Genomic DNA, 16,056 nt, shown 5'->3' on the forward strand with positions numbered 1-16,056 from the left:
TTCTGAATTTGCCACTATGCTCCTGCTCCTGCATGGAAAGCAGATGCTCTACCGGTGAGCTGCGGCCCCTTCCCCAATGAATTTAGAACACAGGCAGCCCTGAAGCAGCTGAGGCACAGTACTCAGGGAACGTACTTGTGATCCTCACGGCACGATCGTTCCTGAAATCCTCTGTGTCCGGCTCATCGAGATCCTCAAGGAAGTTGTATTCTGGATCATCGTCGTCATCAACCTCATCTGGAAGGGAAAATGCTTCTTTAAAAAGACAAGAGGAGCAGTCTACGCTTCCAGAAAACAGAGCGGGCCCTTTGCTGGATGCCTTTGCCCAATGGGTTCCATTTGATTCAATGAGATTTTAATCTGCATGCCGCTTTTCCACAGAAAAGGCTTCCATTACAAATTGCCCATCACTTAGAAGCAAAGCTCCTCCTCGTTTACAGTTGTGCACGTGGTAGATTACAAGCCGGCACTTCTTGAAAAAACTGTCCCAGCAGCATCACTTGTTGCAGAGGGGTGATTAAATCTGATACATTTATGGAAATATGGTGACCCCTTTCGATGTTCACTAATTGGGAGGAGTGCACAAATAGACCTTCCGACAGTCATTTATCATGCTGGTCTGGTCTGATTCACAGATGGAGGAAGGAACCCAGTAAATGGCCGGGAAACACCCAACGTTTATTTATTTATTAGATTTATATCCTGCCCTTCCTCTGAATAGAAGCCCAGGGAGGCAAACAAAAGCACTGAAAACACTCCAAAACATCATAAAAACAGATTTTAAAATATATTATAACAAAGCATCTTTAAAAACATATTAAAACAAATCATCATTTTAAAAAAGCTTTAGAAGTATCTTAAAAGCAATTCCAACACAGACGCAGACTGGGATAAGTTTAAAGAAATGTCCTCATGTATTTTATTTATTTATTATTTGATTTATATCCTGCCCTTCCTTCCAGCAGGAGCCCAACCACTCCGATGTATGTCAACCACTGATCAGTGACCCTTTTTTCGTTGCAATTTTGTGTGCCATCAAAGCGTTAGAATTCTTGTTGTGTTGCATTCATGTGATCCTTATTTGTTATTTTTAACACTTTCAACAAAGACAAACTAAACAAAAGTGTCTTCCAAAGCAGTTCACTTTATGCAACAGCAGCAGGTTTGGCACAGCGGAGCAGTTGCCGAAAGCCCAAACTCTCAGAGGCTACCGACTTTGCTGCCAACACCAAATGCCGGCTACAGCCACCCAGGCCTTGCGGTCCTTTCAGCACTCCTTTAGTCACCTATGTTGTGAGGAAATTAAGGAGGGACGGTGCAAGCCATGGCCCCTCAGGCTCCAGCACTGCACAAATAAATGCTGAGATAGGGCTGGGGAGCCTGTGGCCTTCCAGAAGTGGTTGGATTCCAACTCTCATCAGCCCCAGCTAGCATGGCCAATGTTTCAGAGATGATGGCACTGCCTGGAAGGTACTCTAAGGCAGGGTTAGGGCCATTTCTTCTTGCATCCTCTGCATATTGTTAGACTACAACTCCCACCAGTCCCAGCCAGCGTGTCCCAATGATCAGGGATGACAGGAGATGGAGTCCAACAGATGCTCTATCCCTGTGCTAAGAGGCCCACAGAGCTGTAGCCACGGAGAGCAGCACTAGCTGAACACTGCCAAGGCAAGGAGAGGGAGGGAGGGAGGCCCATCATGCCAGGGGGTGGGGAGGATCATAGTGGGGAGGAGAGAGTCTGGCCCTCAACAGCAGCAAATGACAATATATCAAAAATGGACTTCCACAATTCATTAAGTGTTTCAAACACGTTAGTATAAGTGTGAAAGAATGGTTGGCAAAGGGAACCCAAGTGGCCTACTTTTAGTTTCCTTGTTTTTAAATCAAGCCAGGAATGAAGAATTGACAGCCGCAGCGTTCCCTTTGACTCCCCTCCTTACAAAGAGATACTTCTTCGCACAGCGTAGAGTAAAACTATGGAACTCACTCCCACAAGAGGCGACAATGGCCGCTAACCTGGATGTCTTTAAAAGGGGGTGTTGAGACAAATTCATGGAGAAGGCTATCAGTGGCTCCTAGCCATGATGGCTATAGGTTCTATTTCCACTATCAGAAACAGAGTGCTGGCAGGGGATGATGGTGGGAACAGCAGTCCAAAACATCTGTGTGAAGGCCACCGGGTCGGTGAAAGCTGCCTTAAATATTTACAGGGCTCAGACCGGCTCCTTCCATAAAAAAAGCCGATCAAACTGAGGGAGGGAGGGAGGGAATGCTACATTGCCACCCTGGGCTCCTTCTGGGAGGAAAGGAGGGATAAATTGAATGAATAAATGAATAATGAACAATAATACATGCCTTCATTTCCCACATCATCATGCATGAGGCCACCGAGCCACCTCTTCCACTCCTCATCATCCGCTGTGTTGGGATCGTACATGTCGGGGGTGATGTCGGGGGCGCGGAGCTCAGCTTCCAACTGGCCAAGGGGCACGTCCTTCAGCGGTCTCTTCGACCGGGTGCGGAAGGCGATCAAACTGTCTTCAAGCGGCTGCAGAAGAACAGGAGGAGAGGAGGAAGGATGGACTGCCTTTTCATTGATGGGTCAGAGAACCCATTGTGGCACAGTAACGGCTAGAGTGTCAGACCAGGACCCGGGTTCAAATCCTCACACAACCACAAAAGCTCACCAAGTGCCCCTCCCTCCAAGGAGCTGAGGTTGGCATATATGGAGGTCCCATCCCCCCTCCATATTTTATCTTCACAGCAGTCCTGTAAGGTATGCTAGGCCAAGAGATGATAACTGAAGTCCCATATACCATCCAGCGACTTGCACGGCTGATCAGGGCATCAGAACTTAGGTCTTCCCCCATTCAAAACTGTTCTGCCCCAGCTTGCTAAGACAGAAATGGGATAAAGATAAGAGAAACAAACCACCACTGGCGGCTGGTGGTTCCATGTCAGTGAAATCCACTCCAGGTTTTAGCCCAAACTTTCAAGGAGCTGTCCAAGGTTGTTCCCCACAGGAACAAAGGCAAGTGAGTTAACTCTTCCCAGGAGCAAGTGGGTTGTTGGCACTACCTGGTAGGACTCCATACACACGGGGCTGGAGGCAAGTTCCTCATCCACTGCATGCAGCTTCTCCATGAAGGTGGTGTCCTTGCTCTGCTTGGGTTTTGGGGGAGGCGGGGGTCCCATTGGGACAACTTCAGCGCTGATGTGCCGCTGAAGGGGAGGTGCAGTGATTTCCTGTATTCATTAATTTTGATAGTTTATTTTTTTGTTTACTTAACAAAACACTAAGTAGTTTACAAAAAGCATTAAAACAATCAATGAAAACAAGTAATCAAAAACATTCTAAACACAGAATCAGCAGTAAACTAAAAAGAGATTAAAAGACATCAACGTCTACATGTCTTGGTAGGCTTGCCTTGACAGAAATGTTGTTAAGTGGGCGCCAAAAAAGACTGCAGCGAAGGTGCCTGCCTGATGTCAACAGGCAGAGAGTTCCAAAGGTAGGTGCCACCACACTATGAATGAACAAGAGACTGAGGAGGACATTTATACAAAGATTTGGGGCTGGGTATTCAATGCTAGTCTTATTCAAAGTAGACCCACTGAAGTCCCAGGCTCAAGGACTTCTTGTGTGTGTCTCGAGGTTGCCAAAGGCCCGGCTTCTGACAGATGGGATGCTTACGAAATATTTCTTAGCCCCAAAAGCAGCCTTGGAGAGAGACCATCTTACCTCCAGTGGCGTTGCTGCCTCCTCGTCAGCCTCTATCGGATCAGAGGACCGTCTCGACCGAGACCGCTTGGCTACCTGTGGAGATGAGGATGTGCTTTCCACGTCACTCTCCATCAAGCTCTGTGCAAAAAGGAAAAGCATGAAGTAGGCAAGACTGCAGGGAGGCAGTTCTCAAACCTCCTCTCACTGAGCGTGCCCTCCACTCTCCCCAATGATTGTGTTTCACGTTTAAAACTGAGAAATCACACCAAAGACTGACAAAGAAGGTGGCTGATAGTAGCTGAGGTCATCACAGGAAGCTCTGCTCCTCGGCCTTTACAGCTATAGGGTTGTATCCAATGTGAGAGTTGACTCACTGAAATGAATGAACATTCATTCATTCATTCATTTCAGGCCCTTCCTCCCAGCAGGAGTCCAGAGCGGCAACATGACTAACTTAGGTCCATTAATTTCACTGGGTCTACTCCAACTAAGAATTCATTGGATACAACCCATGGTTATCCCAGACAAGAAGTAGTGCCTTCCTGGTGGTGGCACCAACTTGGAGGATTTTTATTTTTTAAATTAGGGGAGGCTCCCAACCTGATGTCATATGATTCTGGGAGAAAGTTTCCAGGTTTCTCCTTGATATACTAACAATTCTGTAAACAGGGATAGTAGTCCCATGCTATGGCCTGAAGGTACATGAGGCCAGCTCCCTGCTGAAGCCAAGCAGGATCAGGTCTGGTCAGTGCCAGGATGGGAGACCGCCTGGGAACCATATGGAAGCCGCCTTGGGTTTTAATCATGAAAAAGAAAGGCAGGGTAGAAATGTAATAAATAAATAAATAAATATGTGTGTGTTTGGGGTGGAGATTCCATCATGTATGTACGCACCTGTAATTCGGAATGGTATAACCTATGCTCAGGCTGCCCAAGAGATAGAGAGAGAGAGAGAGAGAGAGAGAGAGAGAGAGAGTTCGGAATGGTATAGCCTATGGTCACACTGACTGCCCAAGGCTGGATCCCGATTTCCAGCCAAAAGCATTATAGACCCTTTGATTCCTTACATCCCAGGCCAACCACTGAGATCTTTGGGGGAAGCCTTTGCTGATGGTCCCCCATGGCTCACATGCATGGCTCGTAACTAGTAGAAGCTGTGCTTTCAGTGCAGCCAGGCCCGAGCCTGTGGAACTCCCTCCCAACTCAGATTAGGCAGGCACCCTCCTTGTTGAACTTCAGGCATATTACTAAAACTTTCTTGTCCCAGCAGGCATTTTAAGGTCATGTTTGGTTTTATGATGATTTTATTGTTCTGTCGTTTATTTTATTCGCGGCTTGCTTTTATGTACACCACTGAGAAACGGAAGTGATTAAGCAGTTATCTAAGTGTTATAAATAAGCAAACCTACCTCCTCTGCTGTCTCATCCTCTTCCTCCTCCTCCGGCTGGTACTCTTCGTCAGAGGAATCATCTTCCTCGAGGGGAATGTCCACGAACTGAGGGGGCTGCAGGAGGGAGACATAAGATATACCAGGAGAAGAAAATGAGAATTGCAAAATGAAAGTTTGAGGGAACGAACAAGGGGAAAAAAGCCGGGGGGGGGGGGAATTGAAGAAAAAAACCGAGGAAGGGCAAACACAAAGCAGGTTCGTTGTTTCTGATGTGAAAGGAGGAAAATATCTCTGGGTGTGTGCACACTAGTCTTACAACAACACAACAGTGCTGTTGCTCCTCTGTTTCCCCCTTCAAGGTTCTCTGTGTCCAAAAACCAAGTTGCAGATTGTATCAGGGGAAGCAAAGCACACATAGCCTCATAGAGGGTTGCCAGTCCTACTCAGAGTAGACCCATTGAAATCAATCAGCGTGACTAACTTAGGTCCATTAGTTTCAATGGGTCTCCTCTAAGTAAGACTTAGCTGGAGACCACACACTATCTAGGAAGCGCTGGCAAAATCCCACAGCTCTTGACTTTTATCAGATTTTTAAAATAAAAAATAGTTTCTAGTCCTCATGATTTGTGGGGGAAGGGAGTTGAGAAATAAGAGATAGAGCCCTAGCAGCCATTCTTCCTATTCATCAAAGCTTGTCTCCAACTAAGTCCTACTCAAAGTAGACCCACTGAAATCAATGGCCATGGCTAACTTAAATCCGTTATTTCAACGGGTCTAACTCCGAATAGGATTTAGCTGCATACAATCCCAAGTCCCAATCCTCCCTGCCAGTGCCTAATAAATCTACCAGAAAGGTCTTGTTTAAAAAACAGAACATGAAACTGAAGAATGAAAACAAATGCCTGCCAAGTTATTTAAGTAGCTTTAGGTGTTGTGCATTTAAGTTGGTGCAAGCTGCCCTGAGTGGTGCATTAGCACTAGCAGGGAGAGAGAGGAATGTTTACATAAATAAATAGCAAATAAACGTTCTAGTCCAGAGCTTCCCAAACTTGTGGTCCATGGTCCACCAGAAGTCCACCAGCTTCATTCAGGTGGCCTGCAGCATGTCCACATTAAATATGCATCTTGATTTTTCATTGTATTTTTATTGGTTCCGATAAAATTCTGTGGCATGCAAATGGCAATACAATAAAATTCGACAAGAAATAACAGCAGCAATAAAACTACCATTAAAAGCCAATCAGTGTCTAGCACAGTGCATTATAACGGCTGCAACTGGCATCGTATCCTGCAAAGTCGGTACGTGATCCTCCAAGACCATCGGCAATTTTCAAAATGTCTGGGGGGGGGATTGGGAACCCCACTGGTCTAATCAAAGCATCTGGAATTAGTAGCCCTGAAACTGAGACGCAAACTCCTGTTGCATGTATCTCAGCCTGGTATCCTGCAGATGTTGTTTGACTCCAACTATATAAAGCTCTATGCAGCTTGGGACCAGGATACCTGAAAGATCATCTCAGCCTTTCTATATACACCCAGTCCATCACTGCGCTCAGGAGGTGAGGGCCTCCTGCAGGTACCATCCCATCAGGAGGTCGGTTCCGCACAACAGAGGAAGCGGACCTTTAATGTTGTGGCACTGACCCTTAGGAATTTCCTCCCGTTAAATGTTAGACAGGTGCTGACTCTGTTGTCTTTTCGGTGCCTGCTGAAGAGCTTCCTCTTTCAACAAGTCTTTTGAACGTATAGACCTTATCCCAGTCCACATCTGTGCTGGAATTGTTTTTCAGATGTTTTTAAATGTGTTTCTTTTTTTAAAAAAGTTTTCTAAAACATGTCTTGTGTTTAAGATGTTTTAAAATGTTTTGTTTTTAATATGTTTTATAGATCTTTTTTTTTAGTGTTTGGCCATTTGTTTGCTGCCCTGGGCTCCTTCTGGGATATAAATTTAATGAACAAATGAAGACAGTAACTCCCACGATTCCTGACCATCTGCCATGCTGGCTGGGGCTGATGGAAACTGGGAGTCCAAAACTTTTGGCCTCCCAATTCTGGGTTGGGGACAGCTGGTCTACCAAATACGTCTCAATCCAAAGGGATCCAGGGAAGACAGGCGAACAAAGTCAAGTTCTAGATTTGAAAAGGTACTTCTGAGAATATATTTGAACAGGAAAATATAGACATAGGCTTGTAGCCAACCAAGTCCTTCTCACAAGCAGACCCATTGGAAAATAATGAACCTAAGTTAGTTGTGTCTATTAATTTCAGTGGGTCTACTCTAACGGTATCCTGTTGAATCGCCTGGAGGGATTGGGAATAGGAGGCACTGTTTTACAGTGGTTCCGTTCCTATCTCTCTGGTAGATATCAACGGGTAGTGTTGGGGGATGAGGTTTCAGACCCTTGGCCCCTCAACTGTGGTGTGCCACAGGGTTCTATCCTCTCCCCCATGCTATTTAACATTTATATGAAACCGCTGGGAGCCATCATCAGGAGTTTGGGGCTGCAGTGCTATCAATATGCGGATGACACGCAGCTCTATCTCTCATTTAAATCTTCACCAGAGCTGGCTGTGGATACCTTGTCCAAGTGCCTGGAGTCCGTAAGTGGATGGATGGGAGAGAACAGGCTGAAGCTGAACCCCGATAAGACCGAGGTGTTACTGGTGGGGGACAAGAGAAGGTTGGGTGATTTTGACCTGATACTTAATGGGGTGAGTTTGCCCCTGAAGGACCAGGTCCGCAATCTCGGGGTCATCTTGGACTCCCAGCTGTCTATGGAGGCTCAGGTTTCTGCAGTGAGCCGGGCAGCCTGGTACCAACTTCATCTAGTACAGAGACTGCAACCCTATCTTCCCATACATCTGCTCCCACGAGTGATACATACCCTGATCTCCTCTCGATTAGACTACTGTAATGCGCTCTACGTGGGGTTACCCTTGAAGACGGTCCGGAAACTCCAGCTGGTAGAAAATGCGGCGGCGCGCTTAATAAAGCAGACCCGCCGCCACGATCTTATCACCCCAGTGTTGATTGAACTACACTGGTTGCCAGTTGTATACCGGGCCCAATTCAAGGTGTTGGTTTTAACCTTTAAAACCCTATACGGTTCCGGCCCAGTTTATCTGAAGGAACGCCTCCAGTATCACAAAATATGCCGCCAAACAAGATCAGCCTTGCAGGACCTTCTCTCGGTCCCACCGACGAAGACAGCTAGGTTGGTGTGGACCAGGGAGAGGGCTTTTTCGATCGTAGCCCCCACCCTCTGGAACTTACTTCCCTTTGACCTTCGGCATGCCCCCTCCCTGTTGACTTTTCGCCGAGCCTTGAAGACCTGGCTCTTTAGGCAGGCCTATGGGATCTCTGGGGTGGGCTAGATTTTATACTGTATTAGCGTAGGATGGTCTGTTAGATGAGATGTTATGATATTAATATTATGATGATTATGTATATGTTAAGATTGTATTTTATATTGTACGTCGCCCAGAGTGTCCGTTCGGTCGGACAGGTGGGCGTCTGATAAATAAAATTTTATTTATTATTATTATATCTATCTATCTATCTATCTATCTATCTATCTATCTATCTATCTATCTATTATTTATTTATTATTTATATAGGACTAACACTGAATACAACCCCATAGGGCTGTTTCCTACTCTACTCTGACTCACTGAAATCAACAGACTAAAGTTAGTCATGAGGGACGCAACTCAGTGGTAGAGGACTTGCTTTGTATGCAGAAGATTCAATCCCCAATTTATTTATTTAATTTAATTTTATTTATTTAATTTAATTTATATACCGCCCTAAGCCCAAGGGCTCTCTGGGCGGTGTACATAATAATAAAACAATCAGAGAATATATAAATACAATAATACAATGGCATCTCCAATGGCATCTCCAGGCAGGACTGTGAATGTCCCCCACCTGAAACCCTAGAGAGCTGCTGCCAGTCCGTGTGGACAATATAGAGCTAGATGAACCAAGGGTCTTCTTACTCAGTGCAAGGCAGCTTCCTAGGTTCCTATCAATTTCAATGGGTCTACTCTATGTAGGCCTTACCAGGCTACAACCCATAGCAAATGAATAAAATCCAAATGACAAAAATGGCCCTGATGAGGACTAAGGAGGCAACACACAGCACAGACGTCGCCCCCAAAGGTGTGGGGAAAGTCTTCACAGGATATCGACAGTAGCACCCACAACCCTGCCAGATAGTAACCTTGATTTCGTTCGCCTTTTTGATTGGAGAAATATTCCACGTTGGGATGACCTGAGGGATGAAAACCAAATTTATCAGCACCTGTCGTAAATGCCAACGTAATAGTTTATGACGGATGCCCCATGTTATCTATTCACAACCCTCTCCTCCTCTCCGAAAGCTCCAAAGAGATTTGAGGAATGAGGGAAACAGGGTGGGATCCAACTAAGTTTCACTTAAAGTGGACCTACTGAATTTAATAAACCTAAGTTAGTCATATTGTTTTTTTCCAGTGGGTCTACTCTGAGTAGGACTAGCATGAGATATAACCCAGAATATTAAAGATATCCTCCATTGAATTAACCTCTCATTGGGCAAGGAGTTAGGATCAGATTAAGTGGGTTAACAACTAGAACTCTCCCCCAGGCCAAATCCATACACAGTTTGTGCTGGAATGAAAGTTGCAGCAATGAGACTTTACTGTACAGTAAACCACTTTTGCAGGAGAGAAAGGGGTCCCACTGACAAGCAACTTCTGACCAAGAGATGAGAATCCCTTGATTCTCTTCCAACTACCATGGGCCTTGAATTTAAGCCAGGAATGGGGACCTACAGCCCTCCAAATGTTGTTGGTACAACTCCCATCAACCTGAGCCAGCAAAGCCAACGGTCAGGGATGATGATGGGAGTCCAGCAACATCTGTAAGGCCACAGGTTCCCCATCCCTGTCCTAGACACATGTCCCAGCCAACCAGGGACCACATATTAAAAGCACTTACAAAGATGTAAAGCAAGGATGGGGAGCCCCAGCCCTGGACATGGTGGAGGACTATAACTCCCATCAGCCCCAGCCAGCAAAGCCAATGGTTAGAGTTGATGATGGGAGTCCAGCAACATCTGGAAGGCCACAGGTTCCCCATCCCTGATTTAAGCACTGGTCTTGCAGCCCCTGGTGAGGAGAAATTCCATGCAGGCGAGTGAGCAGGCTGACAGAGAAGGAATAGACCACCCTACTACTCCTCTTCATCCCGCACTGAAATGTGGGAATCTGCTGCAGGAGGGGCAGAGCAACCTTCTTCTGCCAGCCCCCGACAGGCTAGCAATAAAAATAAATAAAACTGCAAGCTAGTAACTTCTGAAGACTTATTTGCAAGGCTGCACTCCCGATTTGCATAACCTGCTTCTTGTAGACGAAAACCTGGCAAATTTAAAGCTTCAACACAAACTGTTCACCCAGATATTCTTTTTCAGCCTGCTGGGGGTTCCACACAGCCCCTACGTTTGAGAAATATGATCTGCTGGGTTGATTGGTGTTGATGCCTCAGTCCCTTGATTTATAAACTGGAGGCTTCCTATGCTTACTCGTTTGTTTGTTTTTTGGGGGGTGCGCGTCCAACTAACTCCAACTCAGAGTAGACTCACTGAAATCAATGAACTTCAGTTACGGCTTGAGGGATTTTTTTTAACAGAGGTTCTACTTACAATCAAGCAGTATATAAACTGTGTTTTACTGCTCAGTGTTTGACAGACTTTTTTTTGGGGGGGGGGGTTATGTTTTTAAACCATTGTAAGCCGCCTTGAATATTGTTATGGCTACAGAGAGGCAGGACGTAAATTTTCTAATAATGAATTCAATGCACACCAACTCACCACTCCTTTCTCCACCACTTCCTTCAGTTTGGAGCGAGTCATTTTTGGCTCCTGTTGTGGGAGAGAGAGAACGCACCCATAGTTCCATTAAAAATTATACAAAAGTTTAACCAGCTGATCTTTTTCTTTATATGCACGCCCTTCTTCTAGGAGGCGGGAGGGGAGGGGAATCAATTTTTTGATGAGGGAAGGACTTACAAACATGGGGATGTCCTCTGTCTCACTGATAGCAGCTTTCATCATGGCCACAACGTGCTCGTTTGTGATCACTTCCTGCAGTGACAAAAAGAACAAGAAACCTTTCGGCTTGTTTCGTCCCGGCATGGAGCAAAGTCAGTCCTTAACAGCAAGATAACCTGGACTGAGGCAACAAATCAGGGCTTGCCAGGATGGCACCTGTGGAGCACAGTGGTGCTCCTGAGGTCTACCACAAAGCCTCTCATCTCCCCCACCCACCCAAGCTCAATGCCCTTTTGGTTATGAAGTGCTCACCTCCCTTGAGAAGCATATAAAGCTGAAGGAAGAGGAAGTTGGGAAAGTGACACTCTTTCCCACAGCCTCTTCCAGCTCTCTGTGTGCTTTGGAAAGCTCCGATTAGGCTTACTAGACGCAACTTTTACTCAGATCCCTTGGAAAAGCAAAGCATGTGCATAAACCCTTTTCTCTTTCTGTCTCTCTGCTGGAAGCGGGGGGATGCTAAGCAGATGCATTTCCTCTATTGGCAAGGCTCTGTCTTACAACAACGAAACCCTCACCGGACATTTTGTCTCCATCCCTCCACACACACCCCACATCCACACTCACATGGAGGATGTTTCGGACATTGACAGCTGTCAGGTTGTGTTGCTTCGCCCCATCTTCCAAAGTCCGGTCTAGGGTGTCATCCAGTTTGAGGTCGCAAGCCAAGGGCCCTTCCTCCTCCTCCGGGCACTTCCCTTCCCGCTTCCGTTTAGTGGCTTTCCTCCTCTTTCTCTTCCCTCCTTCTCGCTCTTCGGGGGGAGGGGAGGGGGAACAGGCACAATAACAAATCACAGGAGTCAGTAAACAGCTGCCTCTGGATCCCTGCTCGGCCGCAAAGTTTACCAGGTGACCTTAGGCCAAACCTACCGCACAGGGTTGTTGTGAGGATAAAATGGGGGAGGGCAGAATCTGAGCTCCTTAGAGGAAGAGCCACGATAAAAAATGTAATGACACAAACTAGCAGAAGCTGATTTCCGTGCTAGCTGTTTCAAACGGGAATCGCAAGTAGGGAGGGCTGCTGTTGCATCCCGCTCCTGTCGGTAGACTTCCCATCGGCATCTGGGTGGCCACTGTGAGAACAGGGTGAAGGATGAGATGGGCCCCCTTTGACCCCATCCAGCAGCCACCCTCTCCTTGTGTTCTTAGAGTCACTCCTGCATGTGACTACTGTGAAAGGGAGACTTAGTAGTAGTAGTAGTAATTTTGAAATGTATATGTCACCTCTCCACCAATCAGTGCCTGTAGCTGTATACGATGGATTAGGGAACTGCTCGCACTCCAGATCTTGTTCAACCCCCATTTCCCATCACCCCTGACCACTGGCCATGCTGGCTAGGGCTGATGGAACTTGCGAGTCCAACAACATCTTGGAGGGCCACAGGTTCCCCCATCCCTGCTATTCATCAAAGAACCACAAAGGATCCCTCAGGCTTTCGATATTTGCTTGCCCCTCTGCCCCACAGCTGGGAGCAAAGAACGGCCCACAACTTTTAAAAAGATGGCCCTGTCGCAACTCAGCTCCAGGCTCCGCTGTACAAGCATGCAATACTCACCCATGGGGATGAACAGCCCTGCCTCCTCTACTTCCTCTTTGACTTCATGGAACAATTCAGCATCCTGGGCAGCCTTTGGAAGAGGATATCCCGCCTCCCACGCAGGCTCCGACTTCGGAGAAACGCTGCCATCTTAGAAGCAACAGATTGGAGATGCTGTGAATTCCTACTTCTACTTATTTAAAATATGTATTTACATAAAATTCCCTAATTACAATGTTATATTTAAATCATAACATGGTCTGGTTACATACAGTGCCTTGCAAAAGTAATCAGACCCCTGACCAATGCTCTCACACTACTGAATTACACATGGCACATTGTAATTTTGTTCTGTATGGTATTTTATTTGAAACACTGAAACTCAAAACCAATTATTGTAAGGTGACATTGGTTTTATGTTGGGATGTCATTTTAAACAACCATCATCCATTTATATCATGCCAGAAAATCCCCATTGCTGCTGGAAGGGGAAGACATCCCCCTAAAAAAAAAAAAAAAAAGGAAAAAGCCATTCAGAGTAGATGGGGGGAGCTAAAACAGAATTCGGACACTTTGGCCACATTCACACCATACATTTAAAGCACCATTATGCCACTTCAGACAGTCATGGCTTCCCCCAAAGAATCCTGGGAACTGTAGTTTGCTAAGGGAGCTGAGAGTTGTTAGGAGATCCACCTATTCCCCTCACAGAACTTCCAATCCCAAAATGGTTTAACAATCAATCCATCTTCCCAACTCTGGGAACTGTAGGTCTGTGAGGGGGGAATAGGGGGTCTCCTAACAACTCTCAGCACCCTTATTAAACTACAGTTCCCAGAATTCTTTGGGGCAAGCCATGGCTGTTTACAGTGGTATCATAACACTTTAAATGCATAGTGCAGATGGGGTCATACAGCGTTACATCCAAATACAGCCACGGGGCGGGGGGGATCTCTCCCTCAAGGGCCCCTGAAAACCTGGAGCCAGCCCTGCTTTTAAGACTTTTTTCCCAACTTACTGCAATGGCTGAAGACGAAATACAAATAGATTACGTACAAATCTGTTTGGGTTATTTCTACAGCATTTTGCCCTTGGCTCACACCGCTAGTTTACCTTCAGAGCGCAGTTTCTGCTCCTTATCTGCAAGCAGCTCAGGTGGCAGAGACTCATTTACATCCCGACTCTCTCTGCCTCGCTCCAGGGAAAAATCTGACTCCATCTTAGCCGAAATCTCCCCACCTCGCAAAGAGGCCTCTGACAGTTCCCGCCAGCCTTTCTGTGCTGTATCTCTGGATGAAGCGGCAACTCTCTTTCCAGCTTCACCTCCGGCATCTCCCAAGAAAGACAAGCCCCCTGCAGTAGTTGGCATAGTAGGGGAAGATGAACAGACGGGTGTGTCTGCAGGCAGACTGCGGAGACCCCTCCCTTCAGTCAAAGCTGCAGTGTCCTGACCCTCACCCTGCAGCACCAGGCTGCACAGCTGGCTAATCCCACCTGCGGGAGAAGTCTCCATTGGAATGGTCTGTGCGTCCTCCTCCGGATCCGCCGTAATGGCTTTCCTCTTCTTACATGGCAGCATCTTTGGAGAGACATCCCAACTAAGCTCTCCTGATGTCACTCTGCAAAGACAAAGGGTGTGAACCTATAGGAGATTAGATTACGGCAATGCATTGTATGTGGGGCTGCCTTTGAAGACTGTTTGGAAATTTCAGCTGGTTCAGAACACGGCAGCCCGGTTACCTATTGGGATGCACTCAGGTTACACCTCTGCCGAAAGAGCTCTCGCCACTTCTCTTTTCTAGAGACACAGTTCCTATCCTTTGCATATTGCAGATGCAAAGAACCTTTGGCCCTCCACATGTCGCTGAACTACAACTTCCATCTGCCCCAGCAAGGATTGCCAATGGCCAGGGAAGATGGGTGCTGTACTTCAGCAACATCTGCAGGACCAAAAGTTCACCACACCTGGCATATAATAATTCCCCATCTGGAAAGCCAAGCAATCTTTAAAATTATCAAAGCCACCAGTAAAACACTTCGAAAACAGCTATTCCGCATGCCCATCATTTGTATGCCACTTTCCCATGGTAAACCATGCTCAAAGTGGCTCATAACTTCAAGAGCCTGTGTGGTGTATTGCAGGGGTTCCCAAACTGTGGCCCGTGGACAACAGTGGTCCGTGAACTGCATTCAGGTGCTCCACAGCATGTCTGCATTAAATACTCATGTTGATTTTTAACTGTATGTTTATTGCCTATTTTATCTCTTCTATTGTATTTTATTGCATTACAATTTGAATTCTGCGGAATGCCAATCGTAATGCAATAAAAGGCAATATAAGAAACGAAAGAAGCAATAAAAACACAATTCAAAAACTGTGCAGCACAGTGCATTGCGACTGCCACAATGAGCAGGAAAAAATAATAATGAAGCAGTCTGCCAAGACCATCAGCAATTTTCAAGTGGACTGTGGACGGAAAAACTTAGGAGCTACTGATGTAGTGGTTAGAGCATTGGAAAAGGACTTGGGAGACCACAGCTGAAATGCCCCACTCGTCCATGAAGTTCGCTGGGTGACCCTTGGGGCCAATCAGCCTCTCAGCCTAACCTACCTCACAGGGCTGTCGTGAGGATAAAATGAAGAGGGAGAACCATGTACGCCACCTTGAGCTCCTTGCAGGAAAAGTAGGGTAAAAATGTAATAAATAAATAAGTTTATACAAGATAAGAACAAAGAATTATCTTATTATTTGATGGGTAAAGGTGGGGGCATGGAGAGCTGTCCCCCTCAGCATGCCCTGCCCAGCAGGTGTATCATCTCAGAATCCCAACACCCAGCAGCCAATGTGGTAGAGGAGGCAAGGATACCAGTGGCCTCAAGCTGGGGCATCATTTGGCACAGCAGCCAGGAAAAGAACCAGGGAGGAGAGGCCTCTGGGAGACAGCATTGTCAGGAGAGCGTGAGCGCCTTGGGAAGGAGCGAATGCCTAGTGGGCCCAGTACTGCTCCTCAACAACAGCAAAACACTGATGATTAATTAAGATAACTACTGGAGGAAAGTGATTTTATAATATAATTTAAGAGACAGGATTGTTATATATTGTAGACCTATAACTGATCTGCGACAAATCGGAAGCCAACATTTTATTTTATTGTTTAATTATTTTTGTTTTGTTTTGTTTTTTGTCTTTGAAAATTTGAATAAAAATTAATGATAAAAAAACAACAACAGCAAAACACAACACCAATGCCTGATGAAGATACTGCCCCAAGATAAAAAGCATATCAATTAAACGGCACAAGCAGGTTTTCAA

The 16,056-nt window shown here is 46.2% G+C and overlaps 1 protein-coding gene across 3 annotated transcripts in view; it reads right to left on the reverse strand.

Moving 5' to 3' along the window:
• Positions 1-16,056, reverse strand: part of GON4L (gon-4 like) — a 45,440-nt gene that overhangs the window by 27,744 nt on the left and 1,640 nt on the right. Inside the window, exons 2-13 of one of the 3 annotated variants that reach the window (XM_061605975.1) lie at positions 14,237-14,361; positions 13,856-14,095; positions 12,761-12,892; positions 11,772-11,956; positions 11,166-11,240; positions 10,968-11,018; positions 9,339-9,389; positions 5,134-5,229; positions 3,743-3,862; positions 3,079-3,246; positions 2,356-2,548; positions 136-237 (exon numbers count right to left, since the gene is read on the reverse strand). In XM_061605975.1, coding sequence (XP_061461959.1) covers positions 136-237; positions 2,356-2,548; positions 3,079-3,246; positions 3,743-3,862; positions 5,134-5,229; positions 9,339-9,389; positions 10,968-11,018; positions 11,166-11,240; positions 11,772-11,956; positions 12,761-12,892; positions 13,856-14,095; positions 14,237-14,321 — 1,498 coding nt within the window. In that variant the 5' untranslated portion in view covers positions 14,322-14,361. Of the gene's footprint in view, positions 1-135; positions 238-2,355; positions 2,549-3,078; positions 3,247-3,742; positions 3,863-5,133; positions 5,230-9,338; positions 9,390-10,967; positions 11,019-11,165; positions 11,241-11,771; positions 11,957-12,760; positions 12,893-13,855; positions 14,362-16,056 lie in introns of all 3 variants that reach the window. The other 2 variants (XM_061605976.1, XM_061605974.1) reach the window with 2 other exon arrangements.

Source organism: Rhineura floridana, chromosome 22, assembly GCF_030035675.1.
Source record: "Rhineura floridana isolate rRhiFlo1 chromosome 22, rRhiFlo1.hap2, whole genome shotgun sequence".
Lineage (NCBI taxonomy): Eukaryota > Metazoa > Chordata > Lepidosauria > Squamata > Rhineuridae > Rhineura > Rhineura floridana.